Raw genomic sequence first — 19981 nt, forward strand, 5'->3', positions numbered from 1 at the left:
CAGGAGTAAAATTTCCGACATTTCAGATATTTTGAAAACTGCAGGGGGGTTTGGGCAAAATGTGACCCATCGCAGTTTTTAGTAATTGGCATATTTTCGGTATAAGAACTCGTAATTTGAAAATGGAAATAGGTTCAGAGAGTCAAAATTCGGCTCTAAAATTACGCTGAGGAGTCAAATTTCCGACATTTCAGATATTTTGAAAACTGCAGGGAGGTTTGGGCAAAATATGACCCAATGCAGTTTTCAGTAATTAACATATTTTAGGTATAAAAAGTCGTAATTTGAAACTGAAAGTAGGTGCAGAGAGTCAGAATTCGGCTCAAAAATCCCGCTCAGGAGTCAAATTTCCACAATTTCAGATATTTTAAAAACTACAGGGGGGTTTGGGCAAGATATGACCAATCGCCATTTTTAGTAATTGGCATATTTTCGATATAACGAGTCGTAATTTAAAACTGAAAATAGGTGCAGACAATCAGAATTCTGCTGAAAAATCACGCTTAGGAGTCAAAATTCCGATATTTCAGATATTTTGTAAACTGCAGGGGGTTTGGGCAAAATATGACTCATCGCCGCTTATAGTAATTGGCATATTTTCGGTATAACGAATCGTAATTTGAAACTGAAAATAGGTGCAGAGAGTCAGAATTCGGCTCAAAAATCACGCTTAGGAGTCAAATTTCCGACATTTCATATATTTTGAAAACTGCAGGGGGGTTTTGGCAAAATATGACCCACCGCCGTTTTTACTAATTGGCATATTTTCGTTATAAAAACTCGTAAATTGAAAATGAAAATAGGTGCAGAGAGTCAGAATTCGGCTCAAAAATCCCGCTCAGGAGTCAAATTTACAACATTTCAGATATTTTGAAAACTGCAGGGGGGGGGGGGGGTTTGGGCAAAATATGACCCAATGCAGTTTTTAGTAATTAACATATTTTCGGTATACCGAGTCGTAATTTGAAATTGAAAATAGGTGCAGGGAGTCAGAATTCAGCTCAAAAATCACGCTCAGGAGTCAAATTTCCGACATTTAAGATATATTGAAAACTGCAGGGGGGTTTGGGCAAAATGTGACCCATCGCAGTTTTCAGTAATTGGCATATTTTCGGTATAAGAACTCGTAATTTGACTCTGAAAATAGGTGCAGAGAGTCAGAATTCGGCTCAAAAATCCCGCTCAGGAGTCAAATTTCCGACATATCAGATATTTTGAAAACTGCAGGGTGGGGGGGGGGTGGGAAAGATTTTGACCCATCGCAGTTTTCAGTAATTGGCATATTTTCGGTATTACGAGTCGTAATTTGAAACTGAAAATAGGTGCAGAGAGTCAGAATTCGGCTCAAAAATCACGCTCAGGAGTCAAAATTCCGACATTTCAGATATTTTGAAAACTGCAGGGGGGTTTGGGCAAGATATGGCCCATCGCCGTTTTCAGTAATTGGTATACTTTCGGTATTAAAAGTCATAATTTGAAAATGAAAATGGCTGCAGAGAGTCAGAATTCGGCTCAAAAATCCCGCTAAGGTGTCAAATTTCCGACATTTCAGATATTTTGAAAACTGCTGGGAGATTTGGGCAAAATGCGACCCACTGCAATTATCAGTAATTAACATATTTTCGGTATAAAAACTCGTAATTTGAAAATGAAAATAGGTGCAGAGAGTAATATTCGGCTCAAAAATCACGCTCAGGAGTCAAATTTCCAACATTTCAGATATTTTGAAAACTGCAGGGGGGTTTGGGGCAGATATGACCCATCACCGATTTTAGTAATTGGCATATTTTCTGTATAACGAGTCGTAATTTGAATCTGAAAATAGGTGCAGAAAGTCAGGATCCGGCTGAAAAATCCCGCTCAAGAGTCAAATTTCCGACATTTCAGATATTTTGAAAACTGCAGGGGGGGTTTGGGTCAAATTTTGACCCATCGCAGTTTTCAGTAATTGGCATATTTTCTTTATAAGAACTCGCAATTTGAAACTGAAAATAGGTGCAGAGAATCAGAATTCGGCTCTGAAATTACGCTCAGGAGTCAAGTTTCCGATATTTCAGATAATTTGAAAACTACAGGGGGGGTTTGGGCAAAATATGACCCACCGCCGTTTATAGTAATTGGCATATTTTCTGTATAACGACCCACCGCCGTTTATAGTAATTGGCATATTTTCTGTATAACGAGTCGTAATTTGAAACTGAAAATAGGTGCAGAAAGTCAGAATCCGGCTGAAAAATCCCGCTCAAGAGTCAAATTTCCGACATTTCAGATATTTTGAAAACTGCAGGGGGGGTTTGGGTCAAATTTTGACCCATCGCAGTTTTCAGTAATTGGCATATTTTCGGTATAAGAACTTTTCATTTTAAACTGAAAATAGGTGCAGAGAGTCAGAATTCGGCTCAAAAATCACGCTCAGGAGTCACATTTCTGACATTTCAGATATTTTGAAAATTGCAGGGGGGTTTGGGCAAAATGTGACCCATCGCAGTTTTCAGTAATTGGCATATTTTCAGTATAAGAACTCGCAATTTGAAACTGAAAATAGGTGCAGAGTCAAAATTCGGCTCAAAAATCACCCTCAGGAGTCAAATTTCCGACATTTCAGATATTTTGAAAACTGCAAGGGGTTTTGGTCAAAATGTGACCCAACGCATTTTTCAGTAATTGGCATATTTTCGGTGTAGGAACTCGCAATTTGAAACTGAAAATAGGTGCAGAGAGTCAGAATTCGGCTCAAAAATCACGGTTAGGAGTCAAATTTCCGACATTTCAGATATTTTGAAAATTGCAGGGGGGGTTTTGGCAAAATGTGACCCATCGCAGTTTTCAGTAATTGGCATATTTTCGGTATAAGAACTGGTTATTTGAAACTGAAAATAGGTGCAGAGAGTCAGAATTCGCCTCAAAAATCACTCTCAGGAGTCACATTTCCGACATTTCAGATATTTTAAAAATTGCAGGGGCGGTTTGGACAAAATGTGACCCATCGCAGTTTTCAGTAATTGGCATATTTTCGGTATAAGAACTCGCAATTTGATACTGAAAATATGTGCAGAGAATCAGAATTCGGCTCAGAAATTACGTTCATTAGTCAAATTTCCGGCATTTCAGATATTTTGAAAACTGCAGGGGGGTTCGGGCAAAATGTGACCCATTGCAGTTTTCAGTAATTGGCATATTTTCGGTATATGAACTCGTAATTTAAATCAGAAAATTGGTGCAGAGAGTCAGAATTCGGCTCAAAAATCCCGCTCAGGAGTCAAATTTCTGACATTTCAGATATTTCGAAAATTGCAGGGGGGTTTGGGCAAAATATGACTCATGGCCGTTTATAGTAATTGGCATATTTTCTGTATAACGAGTCGTAATTTGAAACTGAAAATAGGTGCAGAGAGTCAGAATTCGGCTCAAAAATCACGCTCAGGAGTCAAAATTCCGACATTTCAGATATTTTGAAAACTGCAGGGGGGTTTGGGCAAAATGTGACCCATCCCAGTTCTCAGTAATTGGCATATTTTCGGTATAAGAACTCGCAATTTGAAACTGAAAATAGGTGCAGACAATCAGAATTCGGCTCAGAAATCACGCTCAGGAGTCAAATTTCCAACATTTTAGATATTTTGAAAACTGCAGGGGGGTTTGGGCAAAATATAATCCATCGTGTTTATAGTAATTGGCATATTTTCTGTATAACGAGTCGTAATTTGAAACTGAAAATAGGTGCAGAGAATGAGAATTCGGCTCAAAAATCCCGCTCAGTAGACAAATTTTCAACATTTCAGATGTTTTGCAAACTGCAGGGGGGTTTGGACAAGATATGACCCATCGCTGTTTTCAGCAATTGGCATATTTTCGGTATAAGAACTCGTAATTTGAAAATGAAAATTGGTGCAGAGATTCAGAATTCGGCTTAAAAATCACGCTCAGGAGTCAAATTTCCGACATTTCAGATATTTTGAAAACTGCAGGGGGGTTTGGTCAAAATGTGACCCATTGCAGTTGTCAGTAATTGGCATATTTTCGGTATAAGAACTCGCAATTTGATACTGAAAATAGGTGCAGAGAATCAGAATTCGGCTCAGAAATTACGCTAAGGAGTCAAATTTTCGACATTTCAGATATTTTGAATACTGCAGGGGGTTTGGGCAAAATATGACCCATCGTGTTTATAGTAATTGGCATTTTTTCTGTATAACGAGTCGTAATTTGAAACTGAAAATAGGTGCAGAGAGTCTGAATTCGGCTCAAAAATCACGCTCATGAGTCAAAATTCCGACATTTCAGATATTTTGAAAACTGCAGGGGGGTTTGGGCAAAATATGACCCATCGCCGTTTATAGTAATTGGCATATTTTCTGTATAACGAGTCGTAATTTGAAACTGAAAATAGGTGCAGAGAGTCAGAATTCGACTCAGAAATTACGCTCACGAGTCAAATTTCCGACATTTCAGATATTTTGAAAACTGCAGGGGGGTTTGGGCAAAATATGACCCATCGCCGTTTATAGTAATTGGCACATTTTCTGTATAACGAGTCGTAATTTGAAACTGAAAACAGGTGCAGACAGTCAGAATTCGGCTCAAAAATCACACTTAGGAGTCAAAATTCCGACAATTCAGATATTTTAAAAACTGCAGAGGGGTTTGGGCAAGATATAGCCCATCGCCGTTTTCAGTAATTGGTATATTTTAGGTATTAAAAGTCGTAATTTGAAAATGAAAATGGGTGCAGAGAGTCAGAATTCGGCTCAAAAATCACGCTCAGGAGTCAAACTTCCGACATTTCAGATATTTTGAAAACTGCAGGGGGGTTTGGGCAAAATGTGACCCATCGCAGTTTTCAGTAATTGGCATATCTTCGGTATAAAAAGTCGTAATTTGAAAATGAAAATAGGTTCAGAGAGTCAGAATTCGGCTCTAAATTCACGCTCAGGAGTCAAATTTCCGACATTTCAGATATTTTGAAAACTGCAGGGGGGTTTGGGCAAAATATGACCCACTGCAGTTTTCAGTAATTAACATATTTTCGGTATAAAAAGTCGTAATTTGAGTCTGAACATAGGTGCAGAGTCAGAATTCGGCTCTAAATTCACGCTCAGGAGTCAAATTTCCAACATTTCAGATATTTTGAAAACTGCAGGGGGGTTTGGGCAAAATGTGACCCATCGCAGTTTTCAGTAATTGGGATATTTTCGGTATAAGAACTCGTAATTTGAATCTGAAAATAGGTGCAGAGAGTCAGAATTCGGCTCAGAAATTACGCTCAGGAGTCAAATTTCCGACATTTAAGATACTTTGAAAACTGCAGGGGGGTTTGGGCAAAATGTAACCCATCGCCGTTTATAGTAATTGGCATATTTTCTGTATAACGAGTCGTAATTTGAAACTGAAAATAGGTGCAGAGAATGAGAATTCGGCTCAAAAATCCCGCTCAGTAGACAAATTTTCGACATTTCAGATGTTTTGAAAACTGCAGGGGGGTTTGGACAAGATATGACCCATCGCTGTTTTCAGCAATTGGCATATTTTCAGTATAAAAAGTCGTTACTTGAAAATGAAAATAGGTGCAGAGTCAGAATTCGGTTCAAAAATCCCGCTCAGGAGTCAAATTTCCGACATTTCAGATATTTTGAAACCTGCAGGGGGGGTTTGGGCAAATTTTGACCCATCGTAGTTTTCAGTAATTGGCATATTTTTGGTATAAGAACTCGTAATTTGAAAATGAAAATTATTGCAGAGATTCAGAATTCGGCTTAAAAATCACGCTCAGGAGTCAAATTTCCGACATTTCAGATATTTTGAAAACTGCAGGGGGGGTTTGCGTAGATTTTGACCCATCGCAGTTTTCAGTAATTGGCATATTTTCGGTATAACAACTCGTAATTTGAAAATGAAAATAGGTGCAGAGAGTCTTAATTCGGCTCAAAAATCACGCTCAGGAGTCAAAATTCCGACATTTCAGATATTTTAAAAACTGCAGGGGGGTTTGGGCAAAATATGACCCATCGCCGTTTATAGTAATTGGCATATTTTCTGTATAACGAGTCGTAATTTGAAACTGAAAATAGGTGCAGAGAGTCAGAATTCGTCTCAGAAATTACGCTCACGAGTCAAATTTCCGACATTTCAGATATTTTGAAAACTGCAGGGGGGTTTGGGCAAAATATGACCCATCGCTGTTTATAGTAATTGGCATATTTTCTGTATAACGAGTCGTAATTTGAAACTGAAAACAGGTGCAGAGAGTCAGAATTCGGCTCAGAAATTACGCTCAGGAGTCAAATTTCCGACATTTCAGATATTTTGAAAACTGCAGGGGGGTTTGGGCAAAATATGACCCATCGCTGTTTATCGTAATTGGCATTTTTTCTGTATAACGAATCGTAATTTGAAACTAAAAATAGGTGCAGAGAGTCAGAATTCGGCTCAAAAATTACGCTTAGGAGTTAAAATTCCGACATTTCAGATATTTTAAAAACTGCAGAGGGGTTTGGGCAAGATATAGCCCATCGCCGTTTTCAGTAATTGGCATATCTTCGGTATAAAAAGTCGTAATTTGAAAATGAAAATAGGTTCAGAGAGTCAGAATTCGGCTCTAAATTCACGCTCAGGAGTCAAATTTCCGACATTTCAGATATTTTGAAAACTGCAGGGGGCTTTGGGCAAAATATGACCCACTGCAGTTTTCAGTAATTAACATATTTTCGGTATAAAAAGTCGCAATTTGAAACTGAAAGTAGGTGCAGAGAGTCAGAATTCGGCTCAAGAATCCCGCTCAGGAGTCAAATTTCTGATATTTTAGATATTTTGAAAACTTAAGGGGCGGGTTTGGGCAAATTTTGACCAATCGCAGTTTTCAGTAATTAACATATTTTCGGTATAAGAACTCGTAATTTGAAAATGAAAATAGGTGCAGAGAGTCAGAATTCAACTCAAAAATCACGCTCAGAAGTCAAATGTCCGACATTTCAGATATTTTGAAACCTGCAGGGGGGTTTGGGCAAAATGTGACCCATCGCCTTTTTCAGTAATTGGCATATTTTCGGTATAAGAACTCGTAATTTGAAACTGAAAATTGGTGCAGAGAGTCAGAATTCGACTCAAAAATCTCACTGAGGAGTCAAATTTCCGACATTTCAGATATTTTGAAAACTGCAGGGGGGTTTGGGCAAGATATGACCCATCGTTGTTTTTAGTAATTGGCATATTTTCGGTATTACGAGTCGTAATTTGAAACTGAAAATAGGTGCAGAGAGTTAGAATTTGACTCAAAAATTACGCTCAGGAGTCAAATTTCCGACATTTCGTATATTTTGAAAACTGCAGGGGTGTTTTAGCAAAATGTGACCCGTCGCAGTTTTCAGTAATTGACATATTTTCGGTATAAGAACTCGTAATTTGAATCTGAAAATAGGTGCAGAGAGTCAGAATTCGGCTCAGAAATTACGCTCAGGAGTCAAATGTCCGACATTTAAGATATTTTGAAAACTGCAGGGGGGTTTGGGCAAAATATAACCCATCGCCTTTTATAGTAATTGGCATATTTTATGTATAACGAGTTGTAATTTGAAACTGAAAATAGGTGCAGAGAGTCAGAATTCGGCTCAAAAATCCCGCTCAGGATTCAAATTTTCGACATTTCAGATGTTTTGAAAACTGCAGGGAGGTTTGGGCAAGAAATGACCCATCGCTGTTTTCAGCAATTGGCATATTTTCGGTATAAAAAGTAGTAATTTGAAAATGAAAATAGGAGCAGAGTCAGAATTCGGCTCAAATATCCCGCTCAGCAGTCAAATTTCCGACATTTCAGTTATTTTGAAAACTGCAGGGGGGTTTGGGCAAGATATGACCCATCGCCGTTTTTAGTAATTGGCATATTTTCGGTACAACGAGTCGTAATTTGAAACTGAAAATAGGTGCAGATAGTCAGAATTCGGCTCAAAAATCACGCTCAGGAGTCAAATTTCCGACAATTCAGATATTTTGAAAACTGCAGGGGAGTTTGGGCAAAATGTGACCCATCCCAGTTTTCAGTAATTGGCATATTTTCGGTATAAGAACTCGCAATTTGAAACTGAAAATAGGTGCAGACAATCAGAATTCGGCTCAGAAATTACGATCAGGAGTCAAATTTCCGACATTTCAGATATATTGAAAACTGCAGGGGGGTTTTGGCAAAATATGACCCATCTCCGTTTTCAGTAATTGGCGTATTTTCGGTATAACGAGTCGTAATTTGAAACTGAAAATAGGTGCAGAGAGTCAGAATTCGACTCAAAAATCACTCTTAGGAGTAGAATTTCCGGCATTTCAGATATTTTGAAAACTGCAGGGGGGTTTGGGCAAAATGTGACCCATCGCAGTTTTCAGTAATTGGGATATTTTCGATATAAGAACTCGTAATTTGAAACTGAAAATAGGTGTAGAGAGTCAGATCTCGGCTCAGAAATTACGCTCAGCAGTCAAATTTCCGACATTTCAGATATTTTGAAAACTGCAGGGGGGGGTTTGGGCAAATTTTGACCCATCGTAGTTTTCAGTAATTGGCATATTTTCGGTATAAGAACTCGTAATTTGAAAATGAAAATAGGTGCAGATAGTCAGAATTCGGCTCAAAAATCACGCTCAGGAGTCAAATTTCCGACATTTCGGATATGTTGAAAACTGCAGGAGGGTTTGGGCAAAATGTGACCCATTGCAGTTTTCAGTAATTGGCATATTTTCGGTATAAGAACTCGCAATTTGATACTGAAAATAGGTGCAGAGAATCAGAATTCGGCTCAGAAATTACGCTCAGGAGTCAAATTTTCGACATTTCAGATCTTTTGAAAACTTAAGGGGCGGGTTTGGGCAAATTTTGACCAATCGCAGTTTTCAGTAATTGGCATATTTTCGGTATAAGAACTCATAATTTGAAAATGAAAATAGGTGCAGAGAGTCAGAATTCAACTCAAAAATCACGCTCAGAAGTCAAATTTCCGACATTTCAGATATTTTGAAACCTGCAGGGGGGTTTTAGCAAAATGTGACCCGTCGCAGTTTTCAGTAATTGGCATATTTTCGGTATAAGAACTCGTAATTTGAATCTGAAAATAGGTGCAGAGAGTCAGAATTCGGCTCAGAAATTACGCTCAGGAGTCAAATTTCCGATATTTAAGATATTTTGAAAACTGCAGGGGGGTTTGGTCAAAATATAACCCATCGTTGTTTATAGTAATTGGCATATTTTCTGTATAACGAGTCGTAATTTGAAAGTGAAAATAGGTGCAGAGAATGAGAATTCGGCTCAAAAATCCCGCTCACTAGACAAATTTTCGACATTTCAGATGTTTTGAAAACTGCAGGGTGGTTTGGGCAAGATATGACCTATCGCTGTTTTAGCAATTGGCATATTTTCGGTATAAAAAGTCGTAATTTGAAAATGAAAATAGGTGCAGAGTCAGAATTCGGCTCAAAAATCCCGCTCAGCAGTCAAATTTCCGACATTTCAGTTATTTTGAAAACTGCAGGGGGGGTTTGGGCAAAATGTGACCCATCACAGTTTTCAGTAATTGGCATATTTTCGGTATAAGAACTCGTAATTTGAAACTGAAAATAGGTGCAGAAAGTCAGAATTCGGCTCAAAAATCCCGCTCAGGAGTCAAATTTTCGACATTTCAGATGATTTGAAAACTGCAGGGTGGTTTGGGCAAGATATGACCTATCGCTGTTTTTAGCAATTGGCATATTTTCGGTATAAAAAGTCGTAATTTGAAAATGAAAATAGGTGCAGAGAATCAGAATTCGGCTCAGAAATTACGCTCAGGAGTCAAATTTCCGACATTTCAGATATTTTGAAACCTGCAGAGGGGTTTGGGCAAAATGTGACCCATCGCCGTTTTCAGTAATTGGCATATTTTCGGTATAAAAACTCGTAATTTGAAACTGAAAAATGGTGCAGAGAGTCAGAATTCGACTCAAAAATCTCGCTCAGGAGTCAAATTTCCGACATTTCAGATATTTTGAAAACTGCAGGGGGGTTTGGGCAAGATATGACCCATCGCTGTTTTTAGTAATTGGCATATTTTCGGTATAACGAGTCGTAATTTGAAACTGAAAATAGGTGCAGAAAGTCAGAATTCGGCTCAAAAATCCCGCTCAGGAGTCAAATTTCCGACATTTCAGATATTTTGAAAACTGCAGGGGGGTTTGGGCAAGATATGACCCATCGCTGTTTTCAGCAATTGGCATATTTTCGGTATAAAAAGTCGTAATTTGAAAATGAAAATAGGTGCACAGAGTCAGAATTCAACTCAAAAATCACGCTCAGAAGTCAAATTTCCGACATTTCAGATATTTTGAAACCTGCAGAGGGGTTTGGGCAAAATGTGACCCATCGCCGTTTTCAGTAATTGGCATATTTTCGGTATAAAAACTCGTAATATGAATCTGAAAATAGGTGCAGAGAGTCAGAATTCGGCTCAGAAATTACGCTCAGGAGTCAAATTTCCGACATTTAAGATATCTTGAAAACTGCAGGGGGGGTTTGGCAAAATATAACCCATCGCCGTTTATAGTAATTGGCATATTTTATGTATAACGAGTCGTAATTTGAAACTGAAAATAGGTGCAGAGAGTCAGAATTCGGCTCAAAAATCCCGCTCAGGAGTCAAATTTCCGACATTTCAGATATTTTGAAAACTGCAGGGGGGGTTTGCGTAGATTTTGACCCATCGCAGTTTTCAGTAATTGGCATATTTTCGGTATAACAACTCGTAATTTGAAACTGAAAATAGGTGCAGAGAATCAGAATTCGGCTCAAAAATCCCGCTCAGGAGTCAAATTTTCGACATTTCAGATGTTTTGAAAACTGCAGGGGGGTTTGGGCAAGATATGACCCATCGCTGTTTTCAGCAATTGGCATATTTTCGGTATAAAAAGTCGTAATTTGAAAATAAAAATAGATGCAGAGAGTCAGAATTCGGCTTAAAAATCACGCTCAGGAGTCAAATTTCCGACATTTCAGATATTTTGAAAACTGCAGGGGGGTTTGGGCAAAATGTGACCCATCGCAGTTTTCAGTAATTAGCATATTTTCGGTATAAAAAGTCGTAATTTGAAACCGGAAATAGGTGCAAAGAGTCAGAATTCGGCTCAAAAATCACGCTCAGGAGTTAAATTTCCGACATTTCCGATATACCCTACATCAGTGTTTCTCACCGGCACCACCCCCCATCCCTGGACCAATGTTTCTCACTCCCTCCCACCCTGTCTGCACCAATGTTTCTCACTCCCTCCTGCCTTCTTGCACCACTGTTTCTCACTGCCTCCCACCCTGCCTGCACCAATGTTTCTCACTCCCTCCTGCCTTCTTGCACCACTGTTTCTCACTGCCTCCCACCCTGCCTGCACCAATGTTTCTCACTCCTGCCCTTCCTGCACCAATATTTCTCACTCCCACCCTGCCTGTATCAATGTTTCTCACTTCCTCCCGTCCTGCCTGCACCAATGTTTCTCACTCACTCCCGCCCTGCCTGCAGATATATTTCTCACTCCTTCCCGCCCTGTCTGCACCAATGTTTCTTACATGGAGACCAGTAGCATGAGGGCGTGAGTGGGCGGGTGTTGACTGGTGTTGTCTGTCCACAGATGTGTTGGTGCCGCTGTCGACGGTGTCGCGGAAGGAGGTGCCGGAGTCGGTGCTGTGCAATAAGCTGCATAGGCTCTCCCTCGCTACCTTCACCGAGGATGGTATGTTGGGACGCCCTCTGCACCCATAGTCTCTCTATACCCTCTATGTCCATGCTCTCACTGTACTCTTTGCGTCCATACTCTGATCATGCCCTCTACGCCCAAGTAGGGAAGTTTATGACTAGAGACGTCCGCGGCCACCTGGGCAGGTGGTCCACCTAATCTCAGGTGGTGCGGGGCAAACCGTCTCAGCGCCGTGAGTGGTGCCCCTCTCGGACGTCTCTAGTCTTAGTGTGGGTACGAAAGTGTGTTGAAAGTGTGTGTTTTGAGTGAGTAGATTTATATCCTTCTCCGCGTGTGTACAGATGTAGGGGATGTGATGTAAAACGCTCAGCTGTTCGCCATCGTTCAGAGAGTGAGAACCATAGTTTAAGATTCAAATAATTTTTTTTTTTGATGTGCTGAGGATGTAATGAATAGTGATGTAAGTATATATTTTTTGTGAGGTGAGCAATCGAATATGAAGTTAAAGAAATTTACTTTTTTTTACTACTAAAGATAGGAAGGAGATGAGTGTGTGTAGGAGTGTAAGATAAATAGATAGATAGAATAATGTATTAAGGTGTGGAAGGGACAGTCAAATAGGCTCACCTCACAAAAAAATATGGTTACATCATTACTCATTACATCTTTAGTACATCCTTAAAAAAAACATTCTTTGAATCTTAAACTATGGTTTCCATCCTCTGGACGATGGCAAACAGCCGCGCATTTTGCATCCCATCCGAGTATTTTACATTACATCCAACATGTTTTGCATCTCGTCCGGGCATTTTACATTACGGCCCCTACATCTGTACACACACAGACAGGATATAAATCTACGCACTTTAAACATACTTTCGTACCCACACTATGACTAGAGACGTCCGAGAGGGGCACCACTCACAGCGCTGAGACGGTTTGCCCCGCTCCGCCTGGGATTAGGTGGACCAACTGCCCAGGTGGCCATGGACGTCTCTAGTCATAAACTTCCCTACTCTACGCCCATACTCTCACCGTGCCCTCTACGCCCATACTCTCAGCGTGCCCTCTACACCCATACTCTCACCGTGCCCTCTACGCCCATACCCTCACCGTGCCCGTCACCCTCCTTTACGCAGCCCGCGTCATCAACCACACCTGGAAGACGACACAAGCACAGTTTAACTCTAAAGTGCTGTGTGTGTGTATAGTGACAAATTGTTGTGTTTATCCATTCACGGGGTCTTTGTAGGTCGTAGCTTGTAAGCTGCTTGTATGGTGCTTGTAGGTCCCGTAGTTTAGGATGCTTGTGTATGTTATTAGTTATTTAGAGGGTCTTAAGTAGATTACCGGACAAGTTTTAACACTCAACACAAACAGAAAGTTCTTTATTGAAATTGATTTTGTGTACGTTCTTTCTACGTTGAAATTGATGAAAGCACAGATATAACTGTTTAAAGGACAACCTGCACTCTATACGTGACATAATAATGTGTGGAAATGATTCCAATAAATGGTGATGTATTTGATTTTGGTAGGAACGCTGGAGAGAGCTGAGTCTGGCGAAATTGAGTCTGGCGAAAAGAAAAGTAAGTCTGGCCAAAGATGGATCATCGCACCTTGATGGTTGGAAAAGCTGGTGTGGCTGCTTAGTTAAAGGAAAAACTTCTAGCTGTGAACATCATACATGAATTTTGCCATTCCAATTGTATTATTGCTAGTGGAGTAGTAAGAGAAATGGATAATGTCACGGATGTCACCATAAATACGACCTTAAGAGAGCACCAAGTCTTTACAACAAATTCTTCAACTGCTGAGATAAAATGAGAACCCCTCACAGACTGCTGTGTCACACTGATGGTCGCTATGTAAGTCGGGCAGCAGATTAATAAACAGCGCGGTAAGATACAGATTTGTGTAGAGCAGAAACCTTGTTTTCCTGGTGGATATCACAGAACTCTTAAATTAATTGAACACACAGATACAAGTTCTCAATAAATTGGTAAGTGTTTTATGACTGTGTTCATATATTCTTTGTTTACATAGGAGAGTACAGGAACAGAAGACTTCCGACTCCTGTTAGCAGGCTAAGAGCTTTCCCATAGCTCATGGTTTTTCCTAGAACACGACTCGCCATTCGGTTAACAACCAGGTTCCCAATTACTGCTGGGTGAACAGGTGATAACAGTTAAGGATTGGCACCCAGTCAATCCTCCCTGGCCAGGACTCTAACCCAAACTGAAACGCTCGCGATGCGAGTGTGTTACCACTACGCCATCGAGGACTGATTTTAAATAAAACTCCAACCTTTCTTAAAAGCAACTTGGAGAGTAATCTATTACACTTCCCATTTATAATCCCTGCACGATATAGTTTACCTAATACTGATACCTAAACAGAAGAGTATTGTAGCAAGATTTCTAACTGAAGGAATGAGTTTCACTAAACATTTATCGTCTTTAAATACCTCGAGAAAGATTTCTCAAATTTTCAGGACATTCTCTATCAGCGTTAATGGAGTCCCAGTACTTATTCTTTTATATAAACAGCCTTAGGTATACACAGCAATGTGCTGCTACGTTATTCTATAAAAAATATTACACAGTGTAGATCAAAAACTAGCTATAAGTTCATTTAATATTCCCATCTCACTGGATGGTTAGTCATACATGGAAGTCCCGGTACTGGAGTTTGTTCCGCTGGAAATAATAGTTCCAATATGATTGTTTTGAGGGCAGAGTTGGAGTGTTGATCTTGGCACATTGTACCACTAAGATTATGCTTGTGTTTGGAAATGTGTCTGTGAACTCTTCGGTAAAGAACATTAACAAATCTCGGCTTCGTTCTCAACTTGTGAACGCCTAAATTTTACTACTGTAGCGCAGTTTTTTTCCTTCAAACTTTGATGTATTGTGACAGACCAAGAGAGAGAGAGAGAGGCTGTCAGCAAGCAATACCAGGCTATAAGGTAATACTGTTTTAATTAGTGGTGGTTCTGTTGTGTGTGAGTTGCACAAGTGTTCCTTGAGGGTGTTGTGTGTGTTGCACTCTTGCTCCTTGAGGGTGTTGTGTGTGTGTTGCACTCTTGCTCCTTGAGGATGCTGTGTGTGTTGCACTCTTGCTCCTTGAGGGTGTTGGGTGTGTTGCACTCTTGCTCCTTGAGGATGCTGTGTGTGTGTTGCACTCTTGCTCCTTGAGGATGCTGTGTGTGTTGCACTCTTGCTCCTTGAGGGTGTTGTGTGTGTGTTGCACTCTTGCTCCTTGAGGGTGCTGTGTGTGTGTTGCACTCTTGCTCCTTGAGAGTGTTGTGTGTGTTGCACTCTTGCTCCTTGAGGGTGTTGTGTGTGTTGCACTCTTGCTCCTTGAGAGTGTTGGGTGTGTTGCACTCTTGCTCCTTGAGGGTGTTGTGTGTGTTGCACTCTTGCTCCTTGAGAGTGTTGTGTGTGTTGCACTCTTGCTCCTTGAGAGTGTTGGGTGTGTTGCACTCTTGCTCCTTGAGAGTGTTGTGTGTGTTGCACTCTTGCTCCTTGAGAGTGTTGGGTGTGTTGCACTCTTGCTCCTTGAGAGTGTTGCGTGTGTTGCACTCTTGCTCCTTGAGAGTGTTGCGTGTGTTGCACTCTTGCTCCTTGAGGGTGTTGCGTGTGTTGCACTCTTGCTCCTTGAGGGTGTTGTGTGTGTTGCACTCTTGCTCCTTGAGAGTGTTGTGTGTGTTGCACTCTTGCTCCTTGAGAGTGTTGTGTGTGTTGCACTCTTGCTCCTTGAGAGTGTTGCGTGTGTTGCACTCTTGCTCCTTGAGGGTGTTGCGTGTGTTGCACTCTTGCTCCTTGAGGGTGTTGTGTGTGTTGCACTCTTGCTCCTTGAGAGTGTTGCGTGTGTTGCACTCTTGCTCCTTGAGAGTGTTGCGTGTGTTGCACTCTTGCTCCTTGAGAGTGTTGCGTGTGTTGCACTCTTGCTCCTTGAGAGTGTTGCGTGTGTTGCACTCTTGCGAGGTCTTCCGCTAACCCGTTCAGCATTATGTGAACTTCTGAAATCTGGCATCCCATTGGAAGGGAGTTTGGCACCTCTGTATTATACCTTATACACCCAGTATAACTTGTATACACACCACACCCCACCAGCCACACCTACGCCCATACCCACCCACCCACCACCCACACCCACCCACCAACACCTACAGCCACCCATCATTTCTGCACCCACTGAAGAGGTCACCCACTAAAATAGGCACTTATCACCCATCTCCCACTTAAGTGGCCACCCGTCATTCACTGAGGTGGTCACCCACTAACATAATGATCCTTCATTCACCCATCACCCACTGAAGTACATGGTCACCCATCACCGACTGATGTGCATGGTCACCCATCACCCACTGAAGTAAATGGTCACCCATCACCCACTGAAGTATATGGTCACCCATCACCCACTGAAGTACATGGTCACCCATCACCCACTGAAGTACATGGTCACCCATCACCCACTGAAATACATGGTCACCCATCACCCACTGAAGTACATGGTCACCCATCACCCACTGAAGTACATGGTCACCCATCACCCACTGAAGTGCATGGTCACCCATCACCCACTGAAGTACATGGTCACCCATCACCCACTGAAGTGCATGGTCACCCATCCCCTCACTATCACGGTTGTCTATCACCCAAAAGCGTAATCCATCACCCACTAGAGTTGACACCCATCACTAAAGTAGTCACCCACTACAGTGACGCTTGAGGTGGTCACCCATGTTCCACTAAGATGGTCATCTGATACCCATTAAGATGACCCATGACACACTAATCTCCTCCTCCTCTTCTCCCCGTGCGGCCGACAGGTCGCTGCGTAGGCACGATGGGCTCGTGGCAGTTCAGCAGATGAGGGGAAGCCATCAACTACGTGTGACAAGACACCCGCACGGCCATCACCACCCCCGGGCTCCACACCTCACACTCCACCGCCTCATGGTTCCACACCTCACACTCCACCGCCTCCTGGATCTCCACCTCACACTCCACCGCCTCCTGGATCATCTCCGCGCCGGAGTCCACGCCTCTACTTCGATCCTGACCATCACAAACTCCAATGTTTACACCGGCACTCATTATTGTTTTTTTTTTACAGCCAGGTTTGTTTACAAAAAACAAATTTCGGGCAATATATTGTTGGTGACCAACGTGTGCTCATTGTGAGTGTATCGTCGATTTTGACCCCATCTTTTGAGATACGATCAAAGAAACTTTATCTCCATTGCGTTCTATTGACAATGGGAAGTTAAGAATTTTCCAAGCACCCAGATCGTGACGTCTCTCAAAGGTGAAATCCACAGCCTATCAAAAAGTCAGAAAGATTAGACACCGGTCTCCATATGCTCAATGGCCTTAGTTGCTAGGCTGCAATGGTGTCATTGATGTCTTGACAGCATCAACAGATAGCAGTGACAGGATGTAGGAGAGATCTCCATGCTGGTTTTCCTACCATGCAAAACTGGACATCAACAACGCAGTTAAGTACAAAAATTTACAAACCGGCAAAGTTTCAGGCAAGCAAACGGGCCATTGGCCTCCTGTGTGCTATTTTTCTCTCGGAACTGTATTGACGTGGTTAATAATGCTTAATATTTCGTTAATAATTCCAGGTTTAAAAAATATGAAGGATTTGAAAGTTGCTAATTTTTGTAATCTTTTGTATTGATGAAAAAGTTAAGCTGTTTCTTTAGTAAAGTGACCAAATAAAAATCTAAACATTTTAAAAGATTGAGGAATACATTACAAATCTAAAAGTTTGTAAATTTCAAGGAAAAATTTTAACTGTGGGGAATAACAAACAAAAACTTATTATTTACCCAAAAGATAAAACAAAAGTCACCCTAGAGATCAAATAAATTCAGAGTGAAGCACAAGAGCCAAATAATGATTGTACTTAAACATGCCTTGGGCATCACCTTGCCTTTCTTCCCTCAGTTATCTAGGCGGAGCCATTTATCATATGTATAGATCATGTTTACACAGAGAGCCTCACCAATAATTCTTGTACTGAGCCTCTTGAGGCTATGATATGATACTTGAGGCTATGATATGATACTTGAGGCTATGATATGATACGGTATGATACTATGATATTGACAATCTTTGATTTACATTTTATTGGTCTCTTTCTCATCAAAACGTTTACATTGACAGTAATTGCATCGATTTTGCTTCCATTTAACCGACATTTTCATTCACTGCTTATCTAACTACAGTGTTTCGTAAACTAATAATTTATGCGTTAATTAAAAGGGATCGTTTAATTATTAATGTTCAGTACATTTGCCCAGGACGTGATGAGTGATGCTGTTCATGTGTTACTAGTGCAGTTTAACAATTACAACGCAATTTGTATGTTAAAACTATTTGTGTGTACTCTGCTGCAACCCCGCAACTCTTCATTCTCAGCCGTCTTTTGTTTATATATATATATATATATATATATATATATATATATATATATATATATATATATATATATGCATAACCAGCGTGTTCCTCCAATGTCAATGAGCATTTAGTAAATAGGACCAATTTCCCCATTCTGTAACTTCGACGCAACAAATTGGGTTCGAGTTTGACCACCTTGTAGTATTTTCATTGTTACTTGCTGTACCGTGGTTCTACGTGGATGGAACAGCATATAGTAGAGATAGAAGCTGGCGTTCCAAAACACCAATGGCATATGCATTGCGTCGTAAGCTCATAACAAAACAGTTTGGAAATATCAAGTTGATCATTCCGCCAGCGAGCCAGCAGTTATCCCTGTGTACTTGTCTCATTACCGTGTAATGTTTTACTAACAGAATACGTGGTATCCTTAATATACTCTTTTATAACATCTATTGTGAAACTCCGTTGGTTAATAATGTTGACTGTACATTAGTAAGTTAATGAATGGGTATGCAGTGCTCATTAAATGGGATCATATGAATATATGACATGAAAGGACGAAAGGTATATATGTATGGGCGAGCATCTGTACAATAATTTTTCTACGTCATTAAGAAAGTGTACTTAAACCCCGATTCTTCCCAGTCATTAACTGTGAATAAATATGGTATTTAACAAAGCTTCTCTGTGAGAGAAACGTAAACAATTTTATAAACGGCTGAATCTGAACCATGGCGGCAATATAAAGCAGGGGCCAGATTCACGAAAGCACTTACGAACCTGTACATCTTTTCTCGATCTTTGGCGGCTTTGTTTCCATTTATTAAACAGTTAATGAACTCCGAAGCACCAGGAGGCTGTTTATAACAATAACAACAGTTGAATGGGATGTTTTCATGCTTGTAAACTGTTTAATAAATGTAACCAAAGCCGTGAAAAATTGAGGAAAGATGTACACGTTCGTAAGTGCTTGCGTATCTGCTTTCGTGAATCTGGCAATCTATACTCTCGTGATTGAAGCGTAGCCTATCTTGCTCTTCTGTATTTGATCTTTTCTGACACTTCTTGCACTTTCATCGGTAGCGTTGGTACAAATTTAGTCAATGTGTATTGGTGAGCACTATGCAACATGAATGTTAAACAAGTCTACCAGAAGAGCTCGGAGGTGTTACATTCCATCGCGACTGTGTGGTGTTGGGTTATGGCGTAGCCTCGTGCAAGTCACCACAGTGGTGCAAGTCTCCACAGTGGTGCAAGTCTCCACAGTGGTGCAAGTCTCCACAGTGGTGCAAGTCTCCACAGTGGTACAAGTCTCCACAGTGGTACAAGTCACCACAGTGTGAACCTGCTCTTATGATCGAGCAGGTTACAGGCCTCCAGATCAACTTAGCAGACCAACCAGCATTATTCTACCCACTTACAAATTAATTTTTATCTAAAATAAATCCGGAATACAGTTTGACTAGACAATCATAGCTTTTAGAATTGTTTATAAACAACGTGAATTTTGTTTTTTCTTTTATCCGTATCATAATTAACTCTTTGAGTAATTCTTGAAGAAATTCTTGCAAAAATTAGACAACACTAACATTATTAAAAGTTAGGTTTTAGGTGTGCATAGTATGTATATACCTTAACTGTTGGCCGGTTTTACGGATTACGATCCAGTGATAGCTTTTTAATATATAAATGCACCTTGTCTTTTGTATTATATTTTGACTTTGAGCGGGAAGATTCGGTATTGATGCTGCGGGCTACAAGGGCATAGTGCAACACTCATCTCTTAAACATGATGGGAACGCAACGTTGAAAGTGGTCAAATGAACGGAAGTTTTGCAATACAACTCAATACATACATAAAAACT

General features: G+C 40.5%; 1 protein-coding gene across 5 annotated transcripts in view; it reads left to right on the plus strand.

Annotated features, from left to right (window-relative positions):
* LOC123750348 (FERM domain-containing protein 8 Bili) overlaps positions 1–19981 on the plus strand; it is a 77696-nt gene that overhangs the window by 56538 nt on the left and 1177 nt on the right. For 2 of the 5 annotated variants that reach the window (XM_069333834.1, XM_045732473.2), the window contains exons 12-14: positions 11629–11730; positions 13233–13283; positions 16532–19981. The exon at positions 16532–19981 is cut by the window's right edge and continues 1176 nt beyond it. In XM_069333834.1, coding sequence (XP_069189935.1) covers positions 11629–11730; positions 13233–13283; positions 16532–16575 — 197 coding nt within the window. In that variant the 3' untranslated portion in view covers positions 16576–19981. Of the gene's footprint in view, positions 1–11628; positions 11731–13232; positions 14038–16531 lie in introns of those variants that run through there. The other 3 variants (XR_011230014.1, XM_069333830.1, XM_069333821.1) reach the window with 3 other exon arrangements.

This window comes from Procambarus clarkii, chromosome 4 (assembly GCF_040958095.1).
Source record: "Procambarus clarkii isolate CNS0578487 chromosome 4, FALCON_Pclarkii_2.0, whole genome shotgun sequence".
Lineage (NCBI taxonomy): Eukaryota > Metazoa > Arthropoda > Malacostraca > Decapoda > Cambaridae > Procambarus > Procambarus clarkii.